The sequence below is a fragment of the Cryptotermes secundus genome, unplaced genomic scaffold, assembly GCF_002891405.2.
Source record: "Cryptotermes secundus unplaced genomic scaffold, Csec_1.0 scaffold62, whole genome shotgun sequence".
Lineage (NCBI taxonomy): Eukaryota > Metazoa > Arthropoda > Insecta > Blattodea > Kalotermitidae > Cryptotermes > Cryptotermes secundus.
Genome location: NW_019727786.1, coordinates 1,292,046 through 1,315,286, shown reverse-complemented (window position 1 = coordinate 1,315,286; position 23,241 = coordinate 1,292,046). Strand labels below are relative to the sequence as shown.

Sequence of the window (23,241 nt, the reverse complement as noted above, 5' to 3'; positions counted from 1 at the left end):
TTTCTGTGGCGCTACAGCCCCAATTTGGGCCTAGGCCTACCTCCATGAAACTCTCCGTTTCACTTCGGTTTACTAGATCTTACACATTCGGTAGGACTTCTTTGGCGGGTGATCAGCTCGTCGCAAGACCTCTACCTGTACACAAACACAGAAAAACGCACACAAACATCCATGCTCTGAGTGGGATTCGAACCCACGATCCCGGCTTCCAAGCGAGCGAAGACAGTGCATGCCTTAGACCGCTCGGCTACCATGACCGGCATAACTCTATCATTATGTTGCAGAAATAAAAATGTGTCGCGCCACACTCTTTCTTTAACGTACTATTCCGGCTTGTACCTGAATGCTTTGAGGAAAACCAAGAGAAACCTCAGTCGTGATAGCCGCTATCTCTGCTGAGATCGAATCGAGTCCCTCACGAATACAGGCCTACAGCTTACCAAATAAACCGACTTGTTACTTCTTCATTTATTACAGTGTACTGTCTTTCACGTGTCAGTTTGACAGCACTGTAGGAGACTGCATCAATCTGCCTTCTGTCGGAGAAATGTGCTGCTAAGGGAACCCAGACGAAAATCAGCCACTGTCTGTAAATGTCTTTTTAGTGGGGTTCGTATTCTTCAAATTATCGCAAGAAGTAATCAGTTTCGTTACTTATTTTAGGCTTTCAAGATGGCTCGATTTTTTATGCTGATTGTGCTCTTGGAACTTCATAGCATGTGGATGGGAGCAGTGTTAGCGATATTTTGATAGTAATCACTTCAACCCTGAAGATGGAGGCAGCGTATACCTCCTAAAATTCGCCAACACAGTCCACATCCACATGATGCAAGAACACAACAGAGAATTGATGGGAAGAAATTCGGTATAGTAATAGGTTATTTTACGAAACACCCCAACGAAGAAAGGGGACTTTCGCTAGTGTAGCAATGAATAAACACGGATATCAGTGAGAAAAGTAAAAAGAGCAAACGAAGTATATGCTAAAGTCTGTGCATTTCAGTCTGAAGTACAGGTTTTCACTCTCTTTCTGTCTTTGTGAGTTATCGATTGCTATTTTAAACATCTGCACTTTGCATTCTACTGTAAAGCCCCTTGCTTAGAATTCGTATAGGGCGTGGTTTGACCCAGCGAATAGCATTTGTGAGTGAGGCAGGTAGATATCCGAGAATTGTGGAAGGAAATTGCTGTATCAGGCTCGTGCAGGAAATGAGACTCATGTCAGCGATACCGTTCTCAATCCGCTGTAGGCCTATCTGGGAAATGGCTGACGGCTCATGACGAATACAAGATAAAGGCAGACATGTGCAGTGAAACACAGGAGTGGCAGTGACTGCGCTGTTTGTGATTTTGCGTACCTTCTTTTCTTGGATATTTCTTTATTTCAGATAAAAGTAGACTATATCTTCATAAAATTAATCAGTACTGCAGACACTACACTGCACAGAATTGTGAGCTAGTCTCAAATGTTTCTGACAGTGGTCAGAAATATTTAAACATTTTGAGAATAAATGTGACTAACATCTTGCAAACTGGGCCTGTTTCCGTCATTAAATGCAAGGGAGTAAAGGTTCCTGCTCAGGTTGGCCCGTTAGAAACAGGTAAGCTCAATCACTATAGAACTAAGCAATTGGGACTTACTGGCGCAACTTAGTAGGAATAGTTCCTCCTCTATACCTGACGACGGAAACAGTTCTAGTTTGCGAAACGTTACTCTCAAGAAAAGAAAGCCAAGACGATGGACGCTGAAAAACAAATCAGTAATATAAGTAAAAACACTCCGTGGCTTGTAGTCCGCAAGAGAACTATACCGAACTATGCCTCCTCGAGGCACTGCAGGGATGTGCGCACCACACTGGAATCACTTACAGACGTGCAAAGAAATGACGTAAAACTGCGCCATTATAAAGTGTGTACAGTGCATCAGGTGTTGTTAGCAGAGCAAGTCAACAACGGGCTCTGATCGAAAATTAATTAAAAATCATATTAAAATGTAGGGGCACTTGGTAGCATAGTTGGTTCAGGCACTATGCGGGTTCGAGTCCAGATAAAGTGGATTTTTTTCAGTTCACCTAATCCTTCCAGCCGCACTATGTCCCTGAGGTCGATTCAGCCTCTAATAGAAATGAGTACCAGGAATCTTCCTGGGGCTAAAAGGCGGCCGGCGCGTAAGGCTGACAACCTCACCGCCATCTGTGAGCTGATAGTCTAGAGAACATGTGGGATCCTGGATGTCTCACAACCCTATGGGCCCTCACGGTCTGTTACAGGGGTACCTTTACTTTTAGTACTATATCACCTACATAATGACTGTATGCCGGTATTTGAATACTTGTAAAACCTTTGAGTAAAACTCTAATTAATAGGAGTTGCTAAAGTTTAACATGTCAAAATGTAACGTTCAGCTTTTAAAGCGAGGTTGTTTCTATATTTTAATACTTAAGACATGTGACGCCATATGGCCGCTTGAGCTGGGGGTGGAAGGGAGCGTCTGCTCGCGCCTCTTCTTCTCGACGCTTCGAGACGCCTAAGCCATCGGCTTCTAGTTTCCTCGAAACCGTCCAACTCACGCTGACGACCGAAGACGGCCGGGAGTCCGAAAGAAGCTTCTGTAATGATTTGACCTCCACAACGCTTTGGTTGTTTTCTCAGAGAGTCTCTGTCTTAGAGTGTGGACGGCTGACATGGGGGGACGTTGAAACCTATGTGAAATTCTGCTTGCAGTGAGTTGCAAGTGGAGAGTAGAGGGCAGTATAATAATGCACAAGGGAGAACTGACATATAGATCATAAGTGACAGTGAGGCAGTAACTTTTCCAAGCAACAATAATAGTTACAGTACAATAGTTAAACATTTTAATGCCCGGAAAGTTGTATGGGTCTGTCTGCTTAACAAATAAATACTGTCACGAATCCTGGTAACGCGACAAGAAATTAATGGGCTACGGATTAGACGAGGCGGTTTATTGGATAAGTCGTTTGCAATTACAATTACAATCACTCAGAAATAACGTCTTCCGGGCGATGTCACCTGGCTAGTTTGTCGTCTTCTGGTTCTTAGCTGAGCTGGTTTATTCTGCTCTCAACTCTGCTCCGTTCGCCTCTGTTCTGTTCTCTGCTCCGTTCTTCTCGGTTCTGTCTTTCGCTCTGTTGTGTTTGGTCTGTTATATTCTACAGTCGGACGGACTAGAAGACACTTTGTTTAAGGGCTCCGTTTCACGTGTTTTATGCACCGGTTGCTAGTGTATTCATTGCCGCGGGAACTGCACGAGTTCGGGTTTTCACTTCCGTGGTAACGTCTGTTATGTATGCGTTGTTGCGTGAACCTATTTCATTGTCACCTCGACAACGATACGGAACATTGAACACCGAGCCGTTGCCTAGCAATGGACGCCCGGTCTGACTCAAATATTCTGGCTTTTAGGCGGCACGCCACAGTGCGTAGTGTGTTTCCTATCAAGCCTTTCATGTTTACGTCCCTGATTTCCATGCTTTTTTTGTACTGAGATTGGTCTGTTGATGCTAATTTAGTCGCCGAAGGGTGTAACTAATGTGAACACGTCTTAAGTACTTGACGTAGACGGATAACAAAGACTGTAACTTTCAGTCTTTTAATAGGAGACACGAAGTCAAAAGATTCTGGACTGAACCTTAGGTTGCATTCATCTAACTTAACGTGTATAGGCACTTGAGTGTTGAGCATACAAGGAGTAATCCTTCAGAGCTCAAATTGCAAGACGTCAGTGACTAGTGTCATCAAATAAGCAGCATCTTATGCGTGAATCCTCTTATGCCCGATGCAGCAGGCGGGCTGCTGAGAGAACTTTTCTAGAGCTAAGTGTAAATATTGGGTCAGATTCTCCTGTAAGCATTCAGTGGCAGGAGCTAATTGACACAGCGATATGGCGGCGAACCAATAGCGCACCCACAAAGGAACGGGGTATTAATACGTACCATTTCCTTTAATGGCCAGTAACCTGGTTCACTGCACATACACTGGATTTAAAGATATACTTTAGTTCGCAGAATATAGCACAATCAACTTTCTTCAGCCTAACCTGAATTGGGAATTGAGAAATAAAATGTAACATTTTCACGGTGATAAAAATTAGTGTCCTGATCTGCTGGGTTATGACACCGTGTTGTACTCTGGTCCATGGGTACCAATGTGATCAGAAGAAATTGGTGCCTCCACTTCAGAGAGGGAGGCATTGTGTTCCTCTGGAGCGTAGGCACTCACTCACCAGACTACCTGCCTCCTAACTCATAATAAGCACAATGTGAGAAGTGATATCTTTGTTTGGAATTATAAACTGGATTTTTAACAGTGTTTGTATGAGTTTTGGTCACCTTACAACGTACTCACAAATTTTAAAAGTTCTAGGAAGAACTACACAACTACGTTCCTTAGATGTGGTATGGGTGGCATAGCAAACAAAAACAATTAGGGGACAAAGACAGCAAGGTTATCTCATAGGCTTCCTTTAATTTTTTCAAAATAATGAAAGTAGACCAATAAATAAATATGAAATAAATAATGATTTTATAAATTTAATCCAGACTAGTTATAACCCCCACTTCCTGAACAACATTATTTCATATAAACCAGGCAGTCAGAAATCATTTGATGATTATGTCTTGTGTTACTGAGTCTCTTAAACCGATTGTCTTTTGAAGAATGTTGTCTTCTGTGGTGCGGCGTCTTGTAGTCTGGTAGTGGTTATCAATGTCGGTAAACTTTTTCAAAACTACACGGCTTTATATCCCAGAAAATAATATTCTTCACAGTCTGCACTGTGAACATTTCAACTTAACCTCCAAGGGGTGAACTTTTTCCAAACTACACGGCTTTATATCCCAGAAAATAATATTCTTCACAGTCTGCACTGTGAACATTTCAACTTAACCTCCAAGGGGTGAACTTTTTCCAAACTGCACGGCATCATATCCAAGAAAATAATATTGATCAAAATCAGTGCAATGAGAACATCAAATCCCACTGTTCTGTCTAGATTGCAACCTCACATTCATAGCGGTGAACTTCTAGCAAACTATGTTGCATCTCTGTTCATAGACACAGGATAATGTTTGTTTCCTTGTTTAATTAGCACCATTGAGTGAACTAAAGAAGTTATATAGCACCATAGCGGCCTCCGTAGTCTAGAGGTGACGTTCCCACCTCATGACTCGTGGTACGCGGGTTCAAATACCCGGCGGAGGTCGTCGAATTTTTAAGGGCGGAAAAATTCAGGGAACAAGTCCTCCGGGAGGGACTTTAAGCTGTGTGTCCCGTGTCGTAACTTTACGGCACGTAAAAGAACCTCATATCCCCAAAGGGGATCACTGAGCCAAATTCCAGGACGTTTCCCGCCCAACAACAGTCTCTAAGGCCTCTGATAGATGGGGGAAGCATTATAGACACCGCTAAGCAAGTGGCCGAACTCGCTTGCTCGGCGGGACTGATGGTACGCACCATTTATCGGTAGGGTAAAGAGACTGGTAGAATATCATAGAGGGAAGCATAGTAGATCAAACTGGTCGCGGTGCATGGGGAAACCCACCCTCTCTAAATAACTAACTAACTAACTAACTAACTATATAGCACCATATAAGAATTGAAAAGGTAGTTATGAAGGATATGGGAAGCAGATTTTGTAGCATTTTTTTAGGTAATGTCCTGGTATTTGTATGGGATGACTGACACACGAGTATGTCACAAAATCTCTGAGTCAGGTTGGATAATTTCCAGTCAAGATTGGTAACTTCAAGTAAGTTGCAATGGATTCATTCTCAACCCTCTGCATTTCACATACTCTACAGCAGTTGTCTCATTGCACTGAACAGCAAATGATCTATAGTTTCCATTTGAAGTTGTTGCCAGTACAGGCTGAGTTATTAATAAGATTTTATCATACTGAAAATTGTATATCTCAGTTCTCACAATGTGGGAAGTAAGGCTCTCTCCTTGATTTCTAGTTGCATTGGACTTACAGACTGCTAATGCGAAGTGTACTTTTCTGTACTTGCAGGTTTGAGAAAAGTGTATCCATATTACTTCACTTTTACAACATTCACAAAAGGTCGTTGGGTTGGAGAGAAGATTCTTGATGTGTTTGCAAGAGAATTTCGAGCACATCCTGCTGAAGAATATGTGAGTATACAATAACTCATTAGTGGATTACTCTATTTCCTGACTTGTGCTTTCAAGTATATCAGCTGATACAGAGGAATTCTTATGAGTTTTTTTCTGTGGTGATACTGTGTATCAAGTTTTCACACATTTTGGGATTGTAATATATGCACTTCTTCAGCGTGGCATTTTTATACCCAAGTAAGTGCATGCAGTATTAATTTTAGAATATTAATCTTGCAGAGTCATGGGTTGATTATTTTCTGTTTCTGTCACTATTTAGACTATGTAACATCAGATAGTAAGGTGACTGATGTATTGGAAAGGATTTGGAAAGAAACAGTCTTTGCCTGATTAAGCTACTCTCCAGGCATTTAGATGAAAGGACTGAAGAGAACCATGAAAACCCTCAGTGTGGATAGTTAATGCCCAAGCCAAGCACCTCTAAAATACAAGCATAGAGCATTACAGCTATACCAACCAGCTTGGTACAGAGTCACACAGTGAATGACTTGAAATTTTGAAGGTGACGACAGGAATACAAATGATACACACGTAAAATTAAGCTGAATACCCAGTACATCAAACTTGAAGTGATCACTTACATGGCTGAACACACATACGCACTCATACATGCATGTGCATACACACATGTGAAGTCATTCCATTAAGAAATTCCAGTGAAATTAGGAACTTGAATTGAATGGAATATAGGAGCATCTGTTTATTTATTTTTATATTGAACAGTGTTGTTAGTAGCTCATTATATGGCAGAATGATAGTGAGTAATGAACTGGAAAGGATGTGGACTAATTTTAAGATACTTTCCCAATATTTTCCTGGAAGGATTGTGAAAAACCATGAAAAACCTGAGTCAAGATAGTCAGTGACAAACCTAGATTTGAACCACTTATTTCCCAAACAGAGGTCAGAAGTTTTATCTACATGAGCCAATTTGTTCAGTTATATTTGTTCTATGCTGATGCTAATTTATCAAATGATAACAGAAATGTGGGTAATAAGTTATTTGAAAGCATTGTGAAGTTGAAATATTTGGCAGTGGTAGTAACAAATCACAGTTATCTTTGTGCTGATGTAAACCAAGTTTAATTTTGGAAATGCTTGAATGATGTTCAGACTCTTTTTGAATTGCATTCAGTCAATTGATTCATCATTGTCACAAATTGAAGTATTAAAATCATAATCTAATTTAGAAACCTTCCCATCTTCAGCATATCTATATGGTTTTTGTCCAGGAGCGGTGCATTCGTGCAGGAACGCTGACCGTAAACTATGAGAAGGTTGATGTTGACTACCGTCTGAAACACAATGACCTGCTGGCCAATATTGTGCACAGGTAACATCTTTAAATTGTACATTAAACACTTCCATAGAGTTAAAGTTCATGTGACATTATTATTGTTGCAGTATAAATGTTTTCTAAAAATAATAAATTAACTGGTAAACAACGTCTTCATTTCCTGGACATATTGTACGTTGGCATACAGTATGCGCCAGAAACATGTAGAACTTACCACAAGTGTTTAGAAACGTCCTACTTGTATATACTCTATACATATGTAAGTATACATGTATGTATGTGTATATATATATATATGCGCCAGGATAGCTCAGACAGTACAGAAGTTAGGCTGTGGGCTAGACAACCGAAAAGTTGGGTCTAGTTGCCAGCAAGGGCAAGAGATTTCTTTTTCTCACCATCCAGACCAGTTCTGGGACCCACCCAGCCTTCTGTCCAATGGATATTGGAGGCACTTTCTGTAGGGATGAAGCAGCTGGGGTGTGAAGCTGACCACTCACTTCCAACCAGCACCAAAGTTAAGAATGCATGGAGCTTTGCTTCCACTCTGCCATATTTTTTTCATGGCAGGGATACCTTGACCTTCACCTGTGTTTGTGTACATAGTTTCTGTTCATAGCATCCAAAGATGGATTGCTTCTGCATATAACTTGAAGCTGGGACAGCTCAGCCAGTATAGAGACTGGGCTATGGGCTGGATGATTGAAGAATGAGGGTTCATTTCCATCGAACAACAGTAGTTGTTCAATAAGTAAGGTTCCCTTGCTTCTAATGCTTATGTTAATTGAACATTTTGTTTTTTTGATAGATGGTAACACTTGATAGGACTCGGTAGGGGTAACATGCAACAAAGGCACAACTTCTGCAATAATGCAGAAATGGAAGTGGCAGATGGTGAATGCCTATGACTGCAGGAGCCAAATTTCTACCACGATGGAAGTTTCGGCTCTTTGTAAGATGGGACAAATGCATCAGTGTACTTATGGATTATGTTAAAAAATGATGATACTTCAGTGGAACAAATGAGCATTTGTTTAACATGTAATGTTTAATTGACTTCTCATTTAATTTGTATGACCTAGGGAACTGTATTTATTGAACTCCTTCATAACTATTGAAATTAGTTTCGTTAATTTTCTGTAAGGCATTTCTAAACTCATGAACTAATTATTTTGGAAATTCAAAGTGTGTACATTCAAACCTGTTTAAAAAGGAATCTGAAAATCTACGTGACAAATGCAGTTAAAACAAATTTCAGTTTGTGTAGTCATAGATGCTATATCCAGAATACAAGCACAGGATATATGATTTTATTGCAAGGTAAAATTTATCTCAGGGTCTAATTGCCATGCCACGAATGCATACTTTGGGAATGGAGGTAAAACTCCATGTGTTCTTAACCTTGGTACTAGATAGCTCCTTAACTCTTTGGGTACCTCCTTGTTAAAAAGTTGGGCGTACCTCATGGTTGATCTCAACATGGTGGCAAGGAGAAAAATCCTTGCCCACATGCTGGGAATTGAATTCTAGTCATTGTACCAATATCCAGTCACCACACTGACTTAGCTATCCTGACTCCCAAAATAATTTAATTTATTAATTTTAATTTAGTTTCTGAAATAAAGCAACTGTGATCACTTTAAATCTAATTCTATTTTTTTTATAATGTCCAGAAATCATCTAAGGGATTTGATATAAACTGTATTACAGTGATTCTAGTTCCCTTCACTATTTTCTCCCAAGAACAGTATATGTACATGACAGTTTTGAGAGACCTATGCTATAATTTTATTAAAGGGAATAAACAGAAAACAGTTTCCTTTGTGATAGTTGTATGAAGAGTTTGGTAACTGCTGATTTTATTGTAGTTCTGACATATATGGAAATATTGCATTATTTATAACTGCAATTATTTTTGGAATTTGAATTTTCATTATATATATATATAAAAGTTGAAATTAAGTAATAAAAGTGTTGTGGGAATGGTCTGTGTGGTTTAATGCTCAGTAGAAATAGGTGCAGTAATAACATTGGACCATACAGACTTTACTCTTTCTGAGGCATATAAACATTGTTTCATTTAGTATCTTGGACATATTAAGAAATAATATATTATTTTAATGTTAGACTTATATTTTTGTTTTGAATTTTCAAAGGGAATTTAGTTCTTAATATTACTGGTAAATAATGATTGTGTTCATCTGATAGTAATGCCCCCATGTTCTATTCTCTGTTGCATGTGTTTAATGTACCTGCACTTATTAATTTAGCAACCAGATAATGCATGTTTGCGCATGTGCACGTGCACACACACATACACACACACACACAAGGTGTATTGTGCATTCCAAAAGTGAGTTTCATTTTACTGTAGAAAAAGAATTATTGTTAACAACAGAAGTCATAACCCTTATCCATAGGAACTCCTCTTTCTTCTATACATACATGCCATCTGTGCAACAAACTTTGGAAACAATTCAGTAACTCTTCTTAATGATGTGTTTTCCCCCAGTGCAGTTATCAACTGATTGATCCTGAATTCTTGAAGTGATTTTTTCCATTTTTGAAGAACCCAAAGTGATATGGGAATATGGGGCTAAATCAGGTTAGTAAGATGGATGTTAGAGCACCACATCTTCAATAAAAATGAAAATCCAGGTAGAAAGGCATCCTGAAAGCACAGTCACTTCACCTAACCTTCACATTGTGACTCACAGTGAGTGTGTGTTGATATTTGCACAGGAAGCAGTTAACACAGAGAGGCAGAGTTACAGAACTGTCAGCTTCTAGCAGGAAAGCATAGCAGCAGGTGAAGAGAACTGACCATTGGAGTGCACTTTATATGTATGCACAAGCACATTCATTCTCACGTGCATGTTTACACAAACTCAGATCTTTTTCACATCTGTTTTATTACAAATTAGTGCTTTCAGCTATGGAAATTACATGTCATTGGATTTTTTTTCAGTTACTTTTCATACATTATTATACTTCATGCAGATCTGTTTTGTTACTGTACTGAGATCACAAAATGAAGTCCCATGAATGGTGCGAATGACTATGCTTGAGGCTTCCCCTTTTCTGTGTACTGCTCTATACCTCCAGCTCCCTCTGGTCTATGCCAAGCAGCTGGAAATTCTTGTCTGTATCAAAGGTTATCGCTACCAACATTCCTGTGGACAGAATGGCTGGGCAACTGGAAGGGACTGTAGGGAAGTACACAAGAGAGAAACATAACAACCTGAGGAAGACATGGAGGAAGCTGATCCATGGGGATCTTTCCAGGATCTCAGTATAATCTTCAGCACTGCTGCTAGTTGCATAAGACTATATAGTAATTCCTTCCATCCAGAGCTTAACGAATTCCATGTTATGATAATATCTCAAATCCCCATTGTGGTGCCTAGTATATTTTGAAGTATTCATCTGAAGTTTTCTTTGACTCTTTCGGATGGCAGGAAAGTGTTGAAGACAGTGATTAGCATTTCTACTGAAATAAAATTAGTCATTGCCCATCTACACATGTGTTATAGGAATTTCCAGTAGAATGGGTTACTGTGATCAGCTTTCTCCAGACACTTGCTGAGCAAAGCTTTGCACATCAGCTTCTGTTTGAACAATTAAAAGTCAGTGGTTCCATGTGGATCCCGTTTTTGGGCAATGAAGTGTGAATGACTTCCACCATAGAGGAGGAACTGTGTAGTTAAGCCAGGGAAGCTCAGGACCATGACTTGGTGCCACTTTGATTGCTGCAGCATCTTCCTGGCACTTGTTTTAAAAACATTGATATGGAATGTACAAGGTGGTTCAAATATGACCGGGACGGATTTTTTAAAAAAAAAACATAATAACACTTGCACATGTCGGTCTTCAACGTATTCCCCTCTGGAGTCAACACATTTTTTCCAACGTTCTGGAAGCATCCTGATGTCATTTTCAAAAAAGGCTTGTTGTTGGCAGCGTATCCACTCCCGAACAGTCTGGATGACGGCATCATTGTCCAGAAACCGCATGCCTTGCAAGTGTGATTTTAGCCTTCCGAACAGGTAGAAATCACTTGGGGCCAAATCAGGACTCTACAGTGGATGTGTCAGAAGGTTCCATTTCAATTTCTGGAGGGTTTCCATTTTTGTTTTGGCCATATGGGGGCGTGCATTGTCTTGAAGGAAGGTTACCCGCTTTCCGCCTGTCTTCCACTTGGATCAGAACTTTTCCTTCATGTCTGTTGCCAGGTGGTCTGTGTAATAAGCTGCATTGACTGTTCTGGCATCTGTCAGAAAGTCTCCATGGATAACACCCTGCCAGTCCCAGAAGAACGTTGCCATCACTTTTCCTGCTGAACGGCTCCTCCGCGCTCTCTTGGGTTTAGGAGAACTGGTATGCCACCACTCGTGTAATGACTGGTGGGATTCGGCAATGAAGTAGTGCACCCACATTTCATCGGTGGTCACTATAGACTTCAAAAATGCATCACCTTCATCTTCAAACTGCTGTAGGAGACGATTGGCAGCTTGCATGCACACCATTTTGTTCACGTCCATCAAAGTGCGTGGTACCCACTGTGCCTTCACCTTGCGATAGTGCAGGTGGTATTTCACGATGTCTTCTACACTACCAACACTGATGGACAGCATTGTGCCAAGTTCCTTGATAGTGATGCGCCTATTCTTACGAATAAGCGCATCTGCATGATCAGTGTTTGGCTCGGTGACGGATGTTCGCGGCCGACTATCATGCGGTTCATTCTCCACGCACTCTGTCCTCTTGGAAGCACTTACACCACTCAAACACACGGGTCCATGAGAGACACTCTTCCCCATACTGTTCTTGGAGTCTGTGGTGAATTTCAGCGGATGGGACGTTTTCTCCAGTGAGGAATTTGATCACAATGCATTGTTCCACGCTCCGCGGTACCTCTGTTCGCTCATCACTCTAGCAACTCCCAGACAGGACTGAACAGGAGGGAGGGTGGAGGTTGTGGCTTCACTCTCTCAGGGTCACACAGCTGCTGCGCAGTGCGGCTTATTTACACACAAATTAGTCCTGTTCATATTTGAATCACCTTGTATATAATTCCTGACACTGGTATGGAAGTGTTGGATTCTTTATAGCTATGTTCATTGTGTGAGACGTTTGTCATTTGGTTTTGCATTTAAAAGTGCAAAGCTATTGTTAGTTAACATGAACCCCTTCATGATTTTATGATAATTGGTGCCAAGCTATGTGATGTCACATCCCAGAAAACTGTGATTCTCATACTAAGAGCCAACTGTGCCTTGAGTAAAGCTTATTATGATACCTAATTGTACATGTTTTATCTATCAAAATGAAACTTGCCTAATCACCTTGTAACATGATTCGCCTTACTTCAAAATGCCTATTCACTACAGATCGCTATTTTATAACATATTCTTTCGTTAATATGTTAGGAAGACACATTTAAAACAGCATACTTACAAATAGTGATTTAACTTGATTCTGACTGTTTGTGATGACAATTAAAAGTCAGCAGTTGGAGCCATTAAGGAAACATACATTTTTTCTTAAATAAGTTCTTGAATATGATGTTCCCCTGAAACATGAACTCTTCTGAAATCTTAAAATATGGTGATTTTACCCTGGCCCCTGCATAAAGTGGCTACCTATGGATTCTGTTAAAGAACCGGTGATCAGTGAATAATGAATTGGAAAGAAGTGAACATGGCCTGTTTTGATGACCTGTATTTTAGTTGAGATTCAATCATGCACCTTCTGAACACATGTAAGAAGTATTACTGCTTGTGTCAGACTGGTTTTGCCTGTTAGAATCTCAGGTGATGCAAAGTGAACTATGAATATTGCACTTTCACTTGCCACATAGTGTTTACGTATACCTTTAACAGTGGTATAAAGATGCTGGTACATTCATCTGCCAGAAGGAATATTCATTTTACAAGTACATCTTTTAATCATAGCAGCATCATGACTGTACAGTTTCTGATGTTTATAGTCAATAATTTGTAATTCCTCATAATTTGTTTTTAATTAAAATGGTGCTGGTATGACATTTATGCCTACTGCTAGTAAGAAAGCTCTTATAATGTGTATGTCCAAGGATATTGAAGTTGTAATTGCACAATGACCCAGTATAGTACTGTTTCACATGTATATCTTTTTCCAACTTTCATACACATTTGCATGAATTATGGTTGATTACAACAAATTACAGACTTATTATTTCATGGCAGTCACTGAGTTTTGCTGTACCTGAAACTTATTCGAATGCACACACACAATCATTATGTCAGATAATGTATGGACTGATTTACTGATTGCTGTCTACAACAGAGATCAAGCATGGATAGTTTAGTGTGGTGATACTATCAGGCATAAAACATAGGTTCATGTAAATTGCCTGTGGTATGTAAAACTTGAATGCAAAATTGGTTGTCAGAGGAGAGACTGAGCATGGAGAGTTTAGTGTGGTGATACTAACAGACATAAGAACATTGTTACGTGTATCCTGCCTGTGGTATGCATGCTACAAGACAAAAATTTTCACTGCTGAAAAACAGAGGTAACGGTTAGTCACAGATCTAGTGGCACAACTGTATAATTTTTGTGTGATAATACATCAATTAATCTCATAATAATTAACAGTTAATATGTCTCAACAGATCTGTGTCTACTTGTCTTATCAATTTTTGAATTCAGGTTACTGCATTATCCACAACTCTGCACAGGCCACCATGAAATAATAGGATAGTAGCATTGCCATGATGACATGGTGTTTTTGCAATGCAACTTGTGAACCAGTGTTAAGTTCTGTTCCTCTGCCTCCTGTAGAATGTGTGATCGTGTCAACACTGCATTGTTGGTTTGTTTCAGGCATGAAGTACCCGTTACCTCCGACCCTATCACCATAGTTCACATGGACGAGGACATTGTGGTTGTTAACAAACCTGCCTCCATCCCTGTAAGTGGGCAACAAGACTGCCTCTCTGTCTCAGTAGTTCATTCTCTCTTTTTATACCATACCATAACAGTTATTCCTCCTCAGCCATCTCTCTGTTCCCTAAACAATATCTGCATCACCTGTCATTAGGTTTTTGTAACTGTTAGTACTTGTTCTTCCCATATGCACTTATTATGCATATGTTTATACTTCATTATCCTGTTTCTCAAGTCAATGAATAATTTGCAGAAAATTTCTGGAATAAATGTATTCATATAAGAACTGAAATTAGCAAAATAGGGCACATAGAATGGAAGAGCAGTAGAATAATGAAAGTGAGTTCAGTATTTTATCACGCTGTATCAGATAAATTAATGTAAATTACAAATATATTGTTGTATACATATAAGAAGTTTTATAAGTGTGATATTTGTCATTGTTACACAATTTCAGGTTACCATAGCAATATATTAGTAACATTTTGCATGAGTGCGAGTTATTAGGTCACAAATGAATAAGTGGTCTCTTCTTTCAGTATATTATGTCTGTTCTGTGACTACTGATAATATATTGGTGTGGATATGTGGAGTGTCATATGCTTTACAAATGAGATGGTTTATGATTGACTATTTGTATGTGTTGTTCATGGGAGATGGTGTTAAATGTTGTGTTTGATGTAGGAGAAAGCTGGGGATGTTAATAGTGTGAAGGCATATAGAACACATGACAAGACTTCTGCTGAATTTTCAGTCGTTGTTACACCAGTTACTTATGAAATAACCAATGTGGTAATGAAACATGGAAAATCAAGCAGAAAGATAAGAGTAAAATATAAACAACAGACAAAATTTCTTTAAGAAAATCATAAGAAAAAATCAAAACTAATGAGTTTTAGTTACCATTTGGTTCTTCATGTTTCCTATCTAAAAATATAAAGATGAAAATATATGAATCTACTTGTTTTTCTGTATAGGTGTGAAACTTTGCCTCATTCTAAGAGAAGGAAATCTGTTGGAAATATATGAGAACAGGATACGTATGGGAACATTTGGACCTCAAGGGAGAAAGTAACCAGAGGATGGAGGAAATTGCATAATAAAAAGCTTGTACCCTTCTCAGAATATTATTAGGGTAGTCAAATGAAAGAAATTGAAATGAATGGGGCATGTAGCATTCATGAAGATGATGATAAGTGCATATAAAATTATAGTTGGAATACCCAAAGAAAAGATATGACTTGGGGAGATGTAGTTATTGGTGTTAAGATAATGTTAGGGTGTGAGGTGTGGACTAGATTGTTTTGGAGCAGGATAAGGTCCAGAGGCAGGCTTCAGTGAACATGATAATAAACCTGAGGTTTCCACAAAAGTAAGGGAATTTCCTTAATTGCGGATAAACTTTTATCTTCCCCAGAGAGACTATGCTGCAGAGTGTTAGAGGCACTAATGAGCCATTCAGAGAAAAATTGTGAAATTAAAGTTGCCTAACCATCTTCTGACTCTGTTCACATGAACTGGAACCACTTAATACACATATTACTTACATTAATTCATTTTAATACAACTCAGAAGTGGAGACAAAATGAGAAAGGAACAGTCCTGCCATCTCTTTAAACATCAAATGATTAATTAACTCTCTAACAGATGTCACCAGGGCTGTGTTCCACAGTGTGTTTTCAAGCACTAAAAAACAAATTACAACTCTTTATGGTAAATTGCTGCTATATGTAGATTAGGTTGAATACAAAACTGTCATTATACTTGTAGGATTTGAGATTTTCACAGCAGTGATTATGAAGAATTATGTCTTCTGAGATACAATGCCTTGTAGTCTGCTGAAAGTCAGCATATGTTTTGGAGGAATACTCTAGAGTTGAGGAGTAGGCCAAGGAAGAAACCAGTATGAAGTAGGCAGGAAGCAAATGATGTGGCTTGTGAAAACATATGATTACTTTGAAACAGATGGGACCTTGATAACCTACCCATCAGTTCCTATTTGCTCTATCAGAGAACCAAAGCAAACCAGTAGGAGACAGGAGAAGATTGACTAGGTTTGAACTTCTCAAGGACCAGTGCAGGTATGGGAACAGGAATTATGTGTGTGTAGTGGGAGAGAAACCATATGCTTGGATTGTAGGTATGCAGTTAGGGATGAGAATAGCAAAGACAGTGGAGGAGGGCACAAGAAGGATGGAAAGGCTTAGGGTTGGTGGGTGCCCACAGAGGGTGCAGGTAATTCCTTGATAAAGGCAGTGTGTTGGTCCTATATGGCCCCCTGGAGAACCCAACTGGAGAATCTCATGAAGGAAGTTTCTTCTGACCTTTCAGAAAGTAGATAAGAAGTTTCAATGACTTGCTGAGGCAGAAGCCATCCTCCCTGCTCATACGATTGGGATGGAGCACATTCCAATTACCTCCCTGACGATGCTGGTGTCAATGGAGCTGGATGTGATGTCCCAAATTGATATTATGTTCTGCCATGGCTTACATGTCCAGATGTTCCAGCTGGATATGCTGATGGTGCTCCTTCAGTATAATGTCAATTGAATGGCCTCTGTGTCCAGTGTAGACCTGACTGCATTCACAACAGATACTGTATACACCCAGCATCCTCACTCCCAGACTGTCCTCTCCTGGGTAGAGGAAACTAGAGATTTTCCTTGATTGAAGGCCAACAAACTTGATGTTATGCAGCACCATTCTAATGCAGCTGATGATTGACCCAACATAAGGCTGGATAGAAAGCAACTGAATCTGGCTTGCCATGGGGCAGAGCAACCCATGTGATAGAACTGAGAGCCCTATGAATCTGCCAATCACTCTAGCAATTCTGCCAGAATGTCTCCATCAGAACTGGCAGCTCCATTGTGAAGGCTATTCTGATTCCAAGAGATCTAGCTCTGTACTCCTATAAACACCAGTGTCCAATGTGTCCAGAAAGGGAAGGTGGCTATCTCTTTTTGTCTCCATGGTGAACTGAATGTTCCGATGGACACTATTCAGGTGGTTGAGGAAGTCCTTCAGCCTGCTGGGACTCAGGGGCTCATGGGCTGCCTGAAGAAATGACGCCTCCTTATTTCCTCTATGAAGGAACTGGTGATGACCAGAGACAGTGGCAAACCCATGGTCACACCATCGGTCTGTTCATGGAACTGGCCACTGGCACTGAAGTATGAGGAGGTTAAGACATGTCAGAGGAGCTTCAGGACATTCTTCTCTAAACATTGACCTAGGAGACTGATGACCTCCCTAATTAGCACCTTGGTGAAGATTGGCACATCATACTGAAGCTGATCATAGTCCTGGGGTCACGAAAGACCCATGCACACCCAACTTCTCTGCCTACTGCACACCTATGACTTCTCTCCATGGTTCTCTGATAGAGCCAATTGGAACTGATGGTGTGGCTTCCAAAGTCCTTTCTGTTTCTATTTAATCCAACATTTTCACAAGCCACATGCTTTGCTTGCTGCCTGCTTTATACTGGTTTCTTGCTTGGCATACTCTCCAACCCTGAAGATGGAAACAACATGTTCCTCCAAAATGTTGGTTGACTTATAACAGACTGCGTGGCATTACATCCCAGAAGATAGAAGTCTTCTGTTATTACTCTTACTATTCCAGAGAGTTCATGATGGTAAGATTACTGAAATTTCTACAGTTTTTTTTGTTGTAGTTTAATCAGACTGAAAACCTTTAGATTTTCGTAGTGTGAACAACACATGTGCCTGGATTCATTTCAATTCAAATGCTTGTCAGTGATTGCAATCAGTATTGCATTTTTTACTGACAGATAAGTAGTAGTATTTTAGAACACACATAGCCTTGAAGTAGTGCTGGAGGCTGGATTTTGAGAGTGGAGAATTGCATTGTTTGTGCTAAAGCTAAAGCTATGTGAGATTTGAGGTTTCCATGTCATTGACTATGAAGCTTAATGTTTTCTGGGATTCAGTGCCATATATTGTGTTTGGTATTTATGGATGTTTCATAAGAGTCTGCTGCCTCCTTTGCTTAGGTTACTCTTCTACCCTGAGGGTGGAAGCAGCATATTCCCTTGATATGTCAGTAAATGATGTCAGATCTCAGGAGACAATAATCTTATTTCTTCAAGCTGTACATTTGTCATACAAAATTTGGTGGTCTTCATGTAATTACTAATACGGGGTAATACTATTTCATTTTCATTTCATTTCATTTATTCACCTTCCATAAATCCTGTCGAGAGTACATTCTCATGCGGATGTGGAAATCGACCTAGTTACAGTTTCTTGTAGATAAAATAATTGTGGCAGGTTTTTCTTTGTGTTTTCCCCTGTCAGTTGTAATTTGATCATTGCCCCATATCACTGCCCTTGAGGTCCATGATAGGCCTGATCTGCCATCACATTACCACAACTTTGGTCCTCACTTGGAGCTTCGTCTCTGACCTAGCACTTAGCTGGACTTGAGGTAAGGAAGTTCACTTAAGTAGTACTTACTAACAGGAATATTTGTCACCTACACGTGACATATACCATAGATAACACCTGTCAAAATCACAAAATTTATTCCAGGAATTCAAAATTAATATGGTAATAGGTTTGTGTAGAAGGCTACTCTGAATTGATATAGTTTATATGTCATATTTAAATAGTCTGAGGATGACTTGTGACTTCCTTCCACAGCAACTACAGTAAGTAAAAATCTTCTTTGCAGCCTTCTTATCAATCATCAAAATCACAAATTTGTTTATTACTATAGGTAAATAGGTGATGCACGTGTTGTTTACCCTGACAGTTCCACTGTATAACTTCTTTTACCTTGTGGATTATGCCATCCTGCTGAATTACCCCTTATTGCTTTATTTCCCAAATGCACACAGAATATCAGCAGCCCAAACAAACTGGGGACTATGTTTGTTTGATTTGCATCCTCAAAACCGTCTTCACATTCTGAAAATATATTGGGAGTCTGAGTTTGATATGAAGTCATATGTTTAAATTCTTATATTCAGATCGTTTACTGATAAAATTGAAAGGTCTGTAGTGATTAGAAATGATAATTATCATGTGTTCAAGTTCTACTTAATAGGTGGACAAAGCACTGTCAATTCTATGTATAAGATGCTTTCCTAAGCATTGTTTACTGCAAAAAAAAAATCTCACAGGAAACAAGATGGACAAATCTTATTCAGTTGTAATGTACATTCATGCTACCTATGTACACAACTTTGGAAAGACTTACAAGCTCTTTTTTAATTATATGCTCTTCCACATATTATTCTTTCCCTAATACATGTCTGCTTCATAATGACATAATCTGACACTGAATCAGGATACACATACACATACAGGTACCAAATTATGATGAGTAATGGAGTCACTTTGCTGTTTTATGAAAAAAGATATTGATGACTGCACAATATTCTTCACATGACCACACACACAGAAGAGAGAACTCTACTGATAATACACACCATGTTGTATGTATAATAGTTTATGCTAATATATATAAAGACCACAGGACCACTGTATCTACATTGGTCTCTTCCACTGAGTGCAAATCTGACTGAATCAACTGTGAAAACTGGAAAACTCTAAGGGAATCAGCAGTGTGAAAGACTAAAAAAAATTTATTAGACTTCTCGATATTTTAAATTTATCAGCATTTCGACATTTAACATGATGCAGTAGAACCAGCATAGTCAGCACAGATAATGTTATTAAAATGACCACACATAGACATAACCTGAAAATGTAAACATTGACCACTGTAGCAAGTATATAATAATTTATGTAGAACCAGCATAGTAAGCATAGACAGTGTTATTAAAATGATCACACATAGATATAATCTGAAAATGTAAACACTGGCCAGTGTAGCAAGTGTATAATAATTTATGTGAGCAGCTTGTGGATGGCCAAAGAGGCTAAAACATGTTATGTTTTAAATGTGTATGTGATTAGTGCAATTGTATACAATTTTGATTGATGGAATCTCATATACTCTGTATATATGTTTATGGTGTGTGCCTATACCAGGTTTCACATTCCAGGCTCCAGTGGTTACAGTAGTTATCACTGTCTAACTGAAAAATTATAAAAATATTTACATGGCTTCTTTTTTTCCTATTCTACAAAAACATTACCTCAAGAAATGTTCCATACTTTTCTGAGATGTGTTACAGCTTTTCACGTCCCTAAATTAACTTGTGCTAGTGGCTTTTTCTCCTCATAAGTTACACATCAGCCATATTTGTATTACTTGTAACAGGGAATTAAAAAGTACAGCATTTGGGTGGTGTCCAGTGGCATAATGTTCGAATGTCACATGTTACAAAAGTTGAAATAGGATAGACATGACAATCATGTGCGTGTGCGCACGCACACACACACCATGATGATCTCATAATACTACTTTCTTCCTTAAGAAAGAGAAGTAAACCAAAAATATACCTGTTACTTTCATACTAGATGCTGGTGGAAAATTGAATAGTTAAGTAATATAATAGTTGTTCATTTTTATCTACTTATCAATACTGTCATAGCCATTCATAATGGAAATTCAGCAGTTTATTAAAATTTCTTGTTCATGAACAAAATTATATTATTTATTGCTTTTCTCTTTTGTATGTTGAAAACAAATAGTAGTATTTATACAAACCAAAGTACAGAAATACTTCATGAAAATAAATGCACTATTGCATGAAATTATTGTTATGGACTTCTGTTCAACTATATAAAAACATGCTATACATTTTCTGTGACAATATGAAAATTATTGTTGTGGAGTCTCCATTCAACAATAATGGATGGAGTAAGGGACTCAAGAAGTAACATTTCTGACTTATATTCAGGAAGTATCTGATTCAAATCTTGGCCAGGTCACTGACCATCCTGACTGAAGTTTTCATGTTTTTTGTCAGACTCTTGCATCAAACACCATGGTAGCATCTTAATCATTGGACACTATATAATCTGAGCTATTGACAGCCTCATCACTGCTTATAGATAAGACAATGTGAACACTACAGTGGCATCTTGATACATTAATGTGAGAACTATTTTTTGTCAGCATTAAACTGTAACTCGCAGTTGTAAAATACATTTTTATTCAGAATCAAACTTAATTTGTCTCCCAACGTATAGATTTTATAGCAATGATTAGGGTTATATGTGTGAAGTTGGTTTTGAGTGTAATGTTGTGACGGGCATGCCGAGCAAAGCTTCCAGTAACATGGCAAGCGGCAGAAAGGGCTGAGCTGAGTCCTAATGTGGTTGTATTGCAGACATGAGACCCCAGTCCTAGCAAAACCCATCAAGCTAATTCATGTAGATGAAGACATTGTGGTGCTGGATAAACCGTGTTCTCTTCCGGTGAGTATGTCAGTGGGATTTACCCTTTTTCCGTGATAAAACACCAAAACTCCCGGTTCCTCACTTCTGACCTGTTCCAGTTTCAGTGTGTGAGACATGACGCCAGTTCTTCAGAAAGGATGTAATCCTGACATTACCAGAGGGTTGAAGGATAGTTCAACAGTACTGGCATTTAATGTATGTGTCAAATTAATCTCTGTTTGGAGTAAGGAACAATTTCCTGTTCAATGGAAGGAATCTATTATTGTACTAGTTCACAGGAAGGATGATAAAACTGACTGCAGTAATTATCATGTGATATTACTGCTGTCCATTTCATACAAAATTTTATCCAATATCTTTCTCTCAAGGCTAAGCCCATATATAGATAAAATTATTGAGGTTCATCAGTGTGGCTTTTGACATAAAAGATCAGCTACCGATCAAATTTTTTATATTCATCAGATACTGAAAAAAAAAAAGGAGTACAACGAGACAGTACATCAACTATTCATAGACTTCAAGGAAACCTACAATTCGGTTAGGATGAAGTATTCTACAATATACTCGTAGAGTTTGGGGTACTCGTGATTATTGATTAAATGTGTTTAAATGAAATACACAGTAAAGTCCATATAGGTAAATATTTGTCTGATAATCGTCCTATCCAGAACTGTATAAAACAAGGAGATGCTTTCTTGTCACTGCTTTTCAACTTTGTTTTAGAATATGCCATTAGGAAGGTCCAGGGAAACCAGATGGGACTGAAATTAAATGGGACTCATCAGCTGTTGGCCTATGCCGATGATGTGAATCTGCTGGATGATAGTATAGATACCACAAAGAAAAACACAGACTTTAAATTATGCTAGTAAGGAGGTTGGTCTAGAAGTAAACACAGAGAAACAAAATATATGTTGCTGTCTCATCATGACATAAGGACAGGTAACAGATGTTTTGAAAATGTGGCACAGATATTTGGGAATGACTATAACAAATCAAAACCTGATTCAGGAAGAAATTAAGAGGAGATTGAATTTGGGTAATACTTACTACCATTCAGTCCAGAACCTTTTGTCTTCTCATTTGCTGTCTAAAAATGTTAAAGTCTGAATATACAAGACTATAATTTTACCTTTGGGCCTGTATGGATGTGAAACTTTGTCTCTGAAATTAAAGGAGGAACATAGATTGAGGTGGGTACGAGGTAGCTTAGTGGTTAAGGTACTATGCTACAAGCCGGAAGGTCACGGGTTCAAGTCCCGATGAGGTCATTGGATTTTTTTCAATTGACCTAATCCTTCTGGCCGCACTACATCCTGGGGTTTACTCAGCCTCTAACAGAACTGAGTACCAGGAATTAATTAAATGATTTTCCTGGCGAGTGAAACACGGCTGGTGCGTAAGGCTGGCAACCGTACGGCCATCTTTGAGCCGATTGTCAAGGTAATGTGGGACCCTTAACGTCTCACAACCTTGTGGGCCTTCACGGCCTGTTACAGGGATAGCTTTACCTTTTTTTTT

The 23,241-nt window shown here is 39.0% G+C and overlaps 1 protein-coding gene across 3 annotated transcripts in view; it reads left to right on the top strand.

Annotated features, from left to right (window-relative positions):
• The window catches only part of LOC111864921 (uncharacterized protein C18B11.02c), a 702,662-nt gene that overhangs the window by 658,807 nt on the left and 20,614 nt on the right, over nucleotides 1-23,241 (top strand). For 2 of the 3 annotated variants that reach the window (XM_023852540.1, XM_033751617.1), the window contains 3 exons: nucleotides 6,029-6,150; nucleotides 7,386-7,486; nucleotides 14,318-14,405. In XM_023852540.1, the coding sequence (XP_023708308.1) occupies nucleotides 6,029-6,150; nucleotides 7,386-7,486; nucleotides 14,318-14,405 (311 nt within the window). Of the gene's footprint in view, nucleotides 1-6,028; nucleotides 6,151-7,385; nucleotides 7,487-14,317; nucleotides 14,406-21,650; nucleotides 21,739-23,241 lie in introns of all 3 variants that reach the window. The other variant, XM_033751616.1, reaches the window with a different exon arrangement.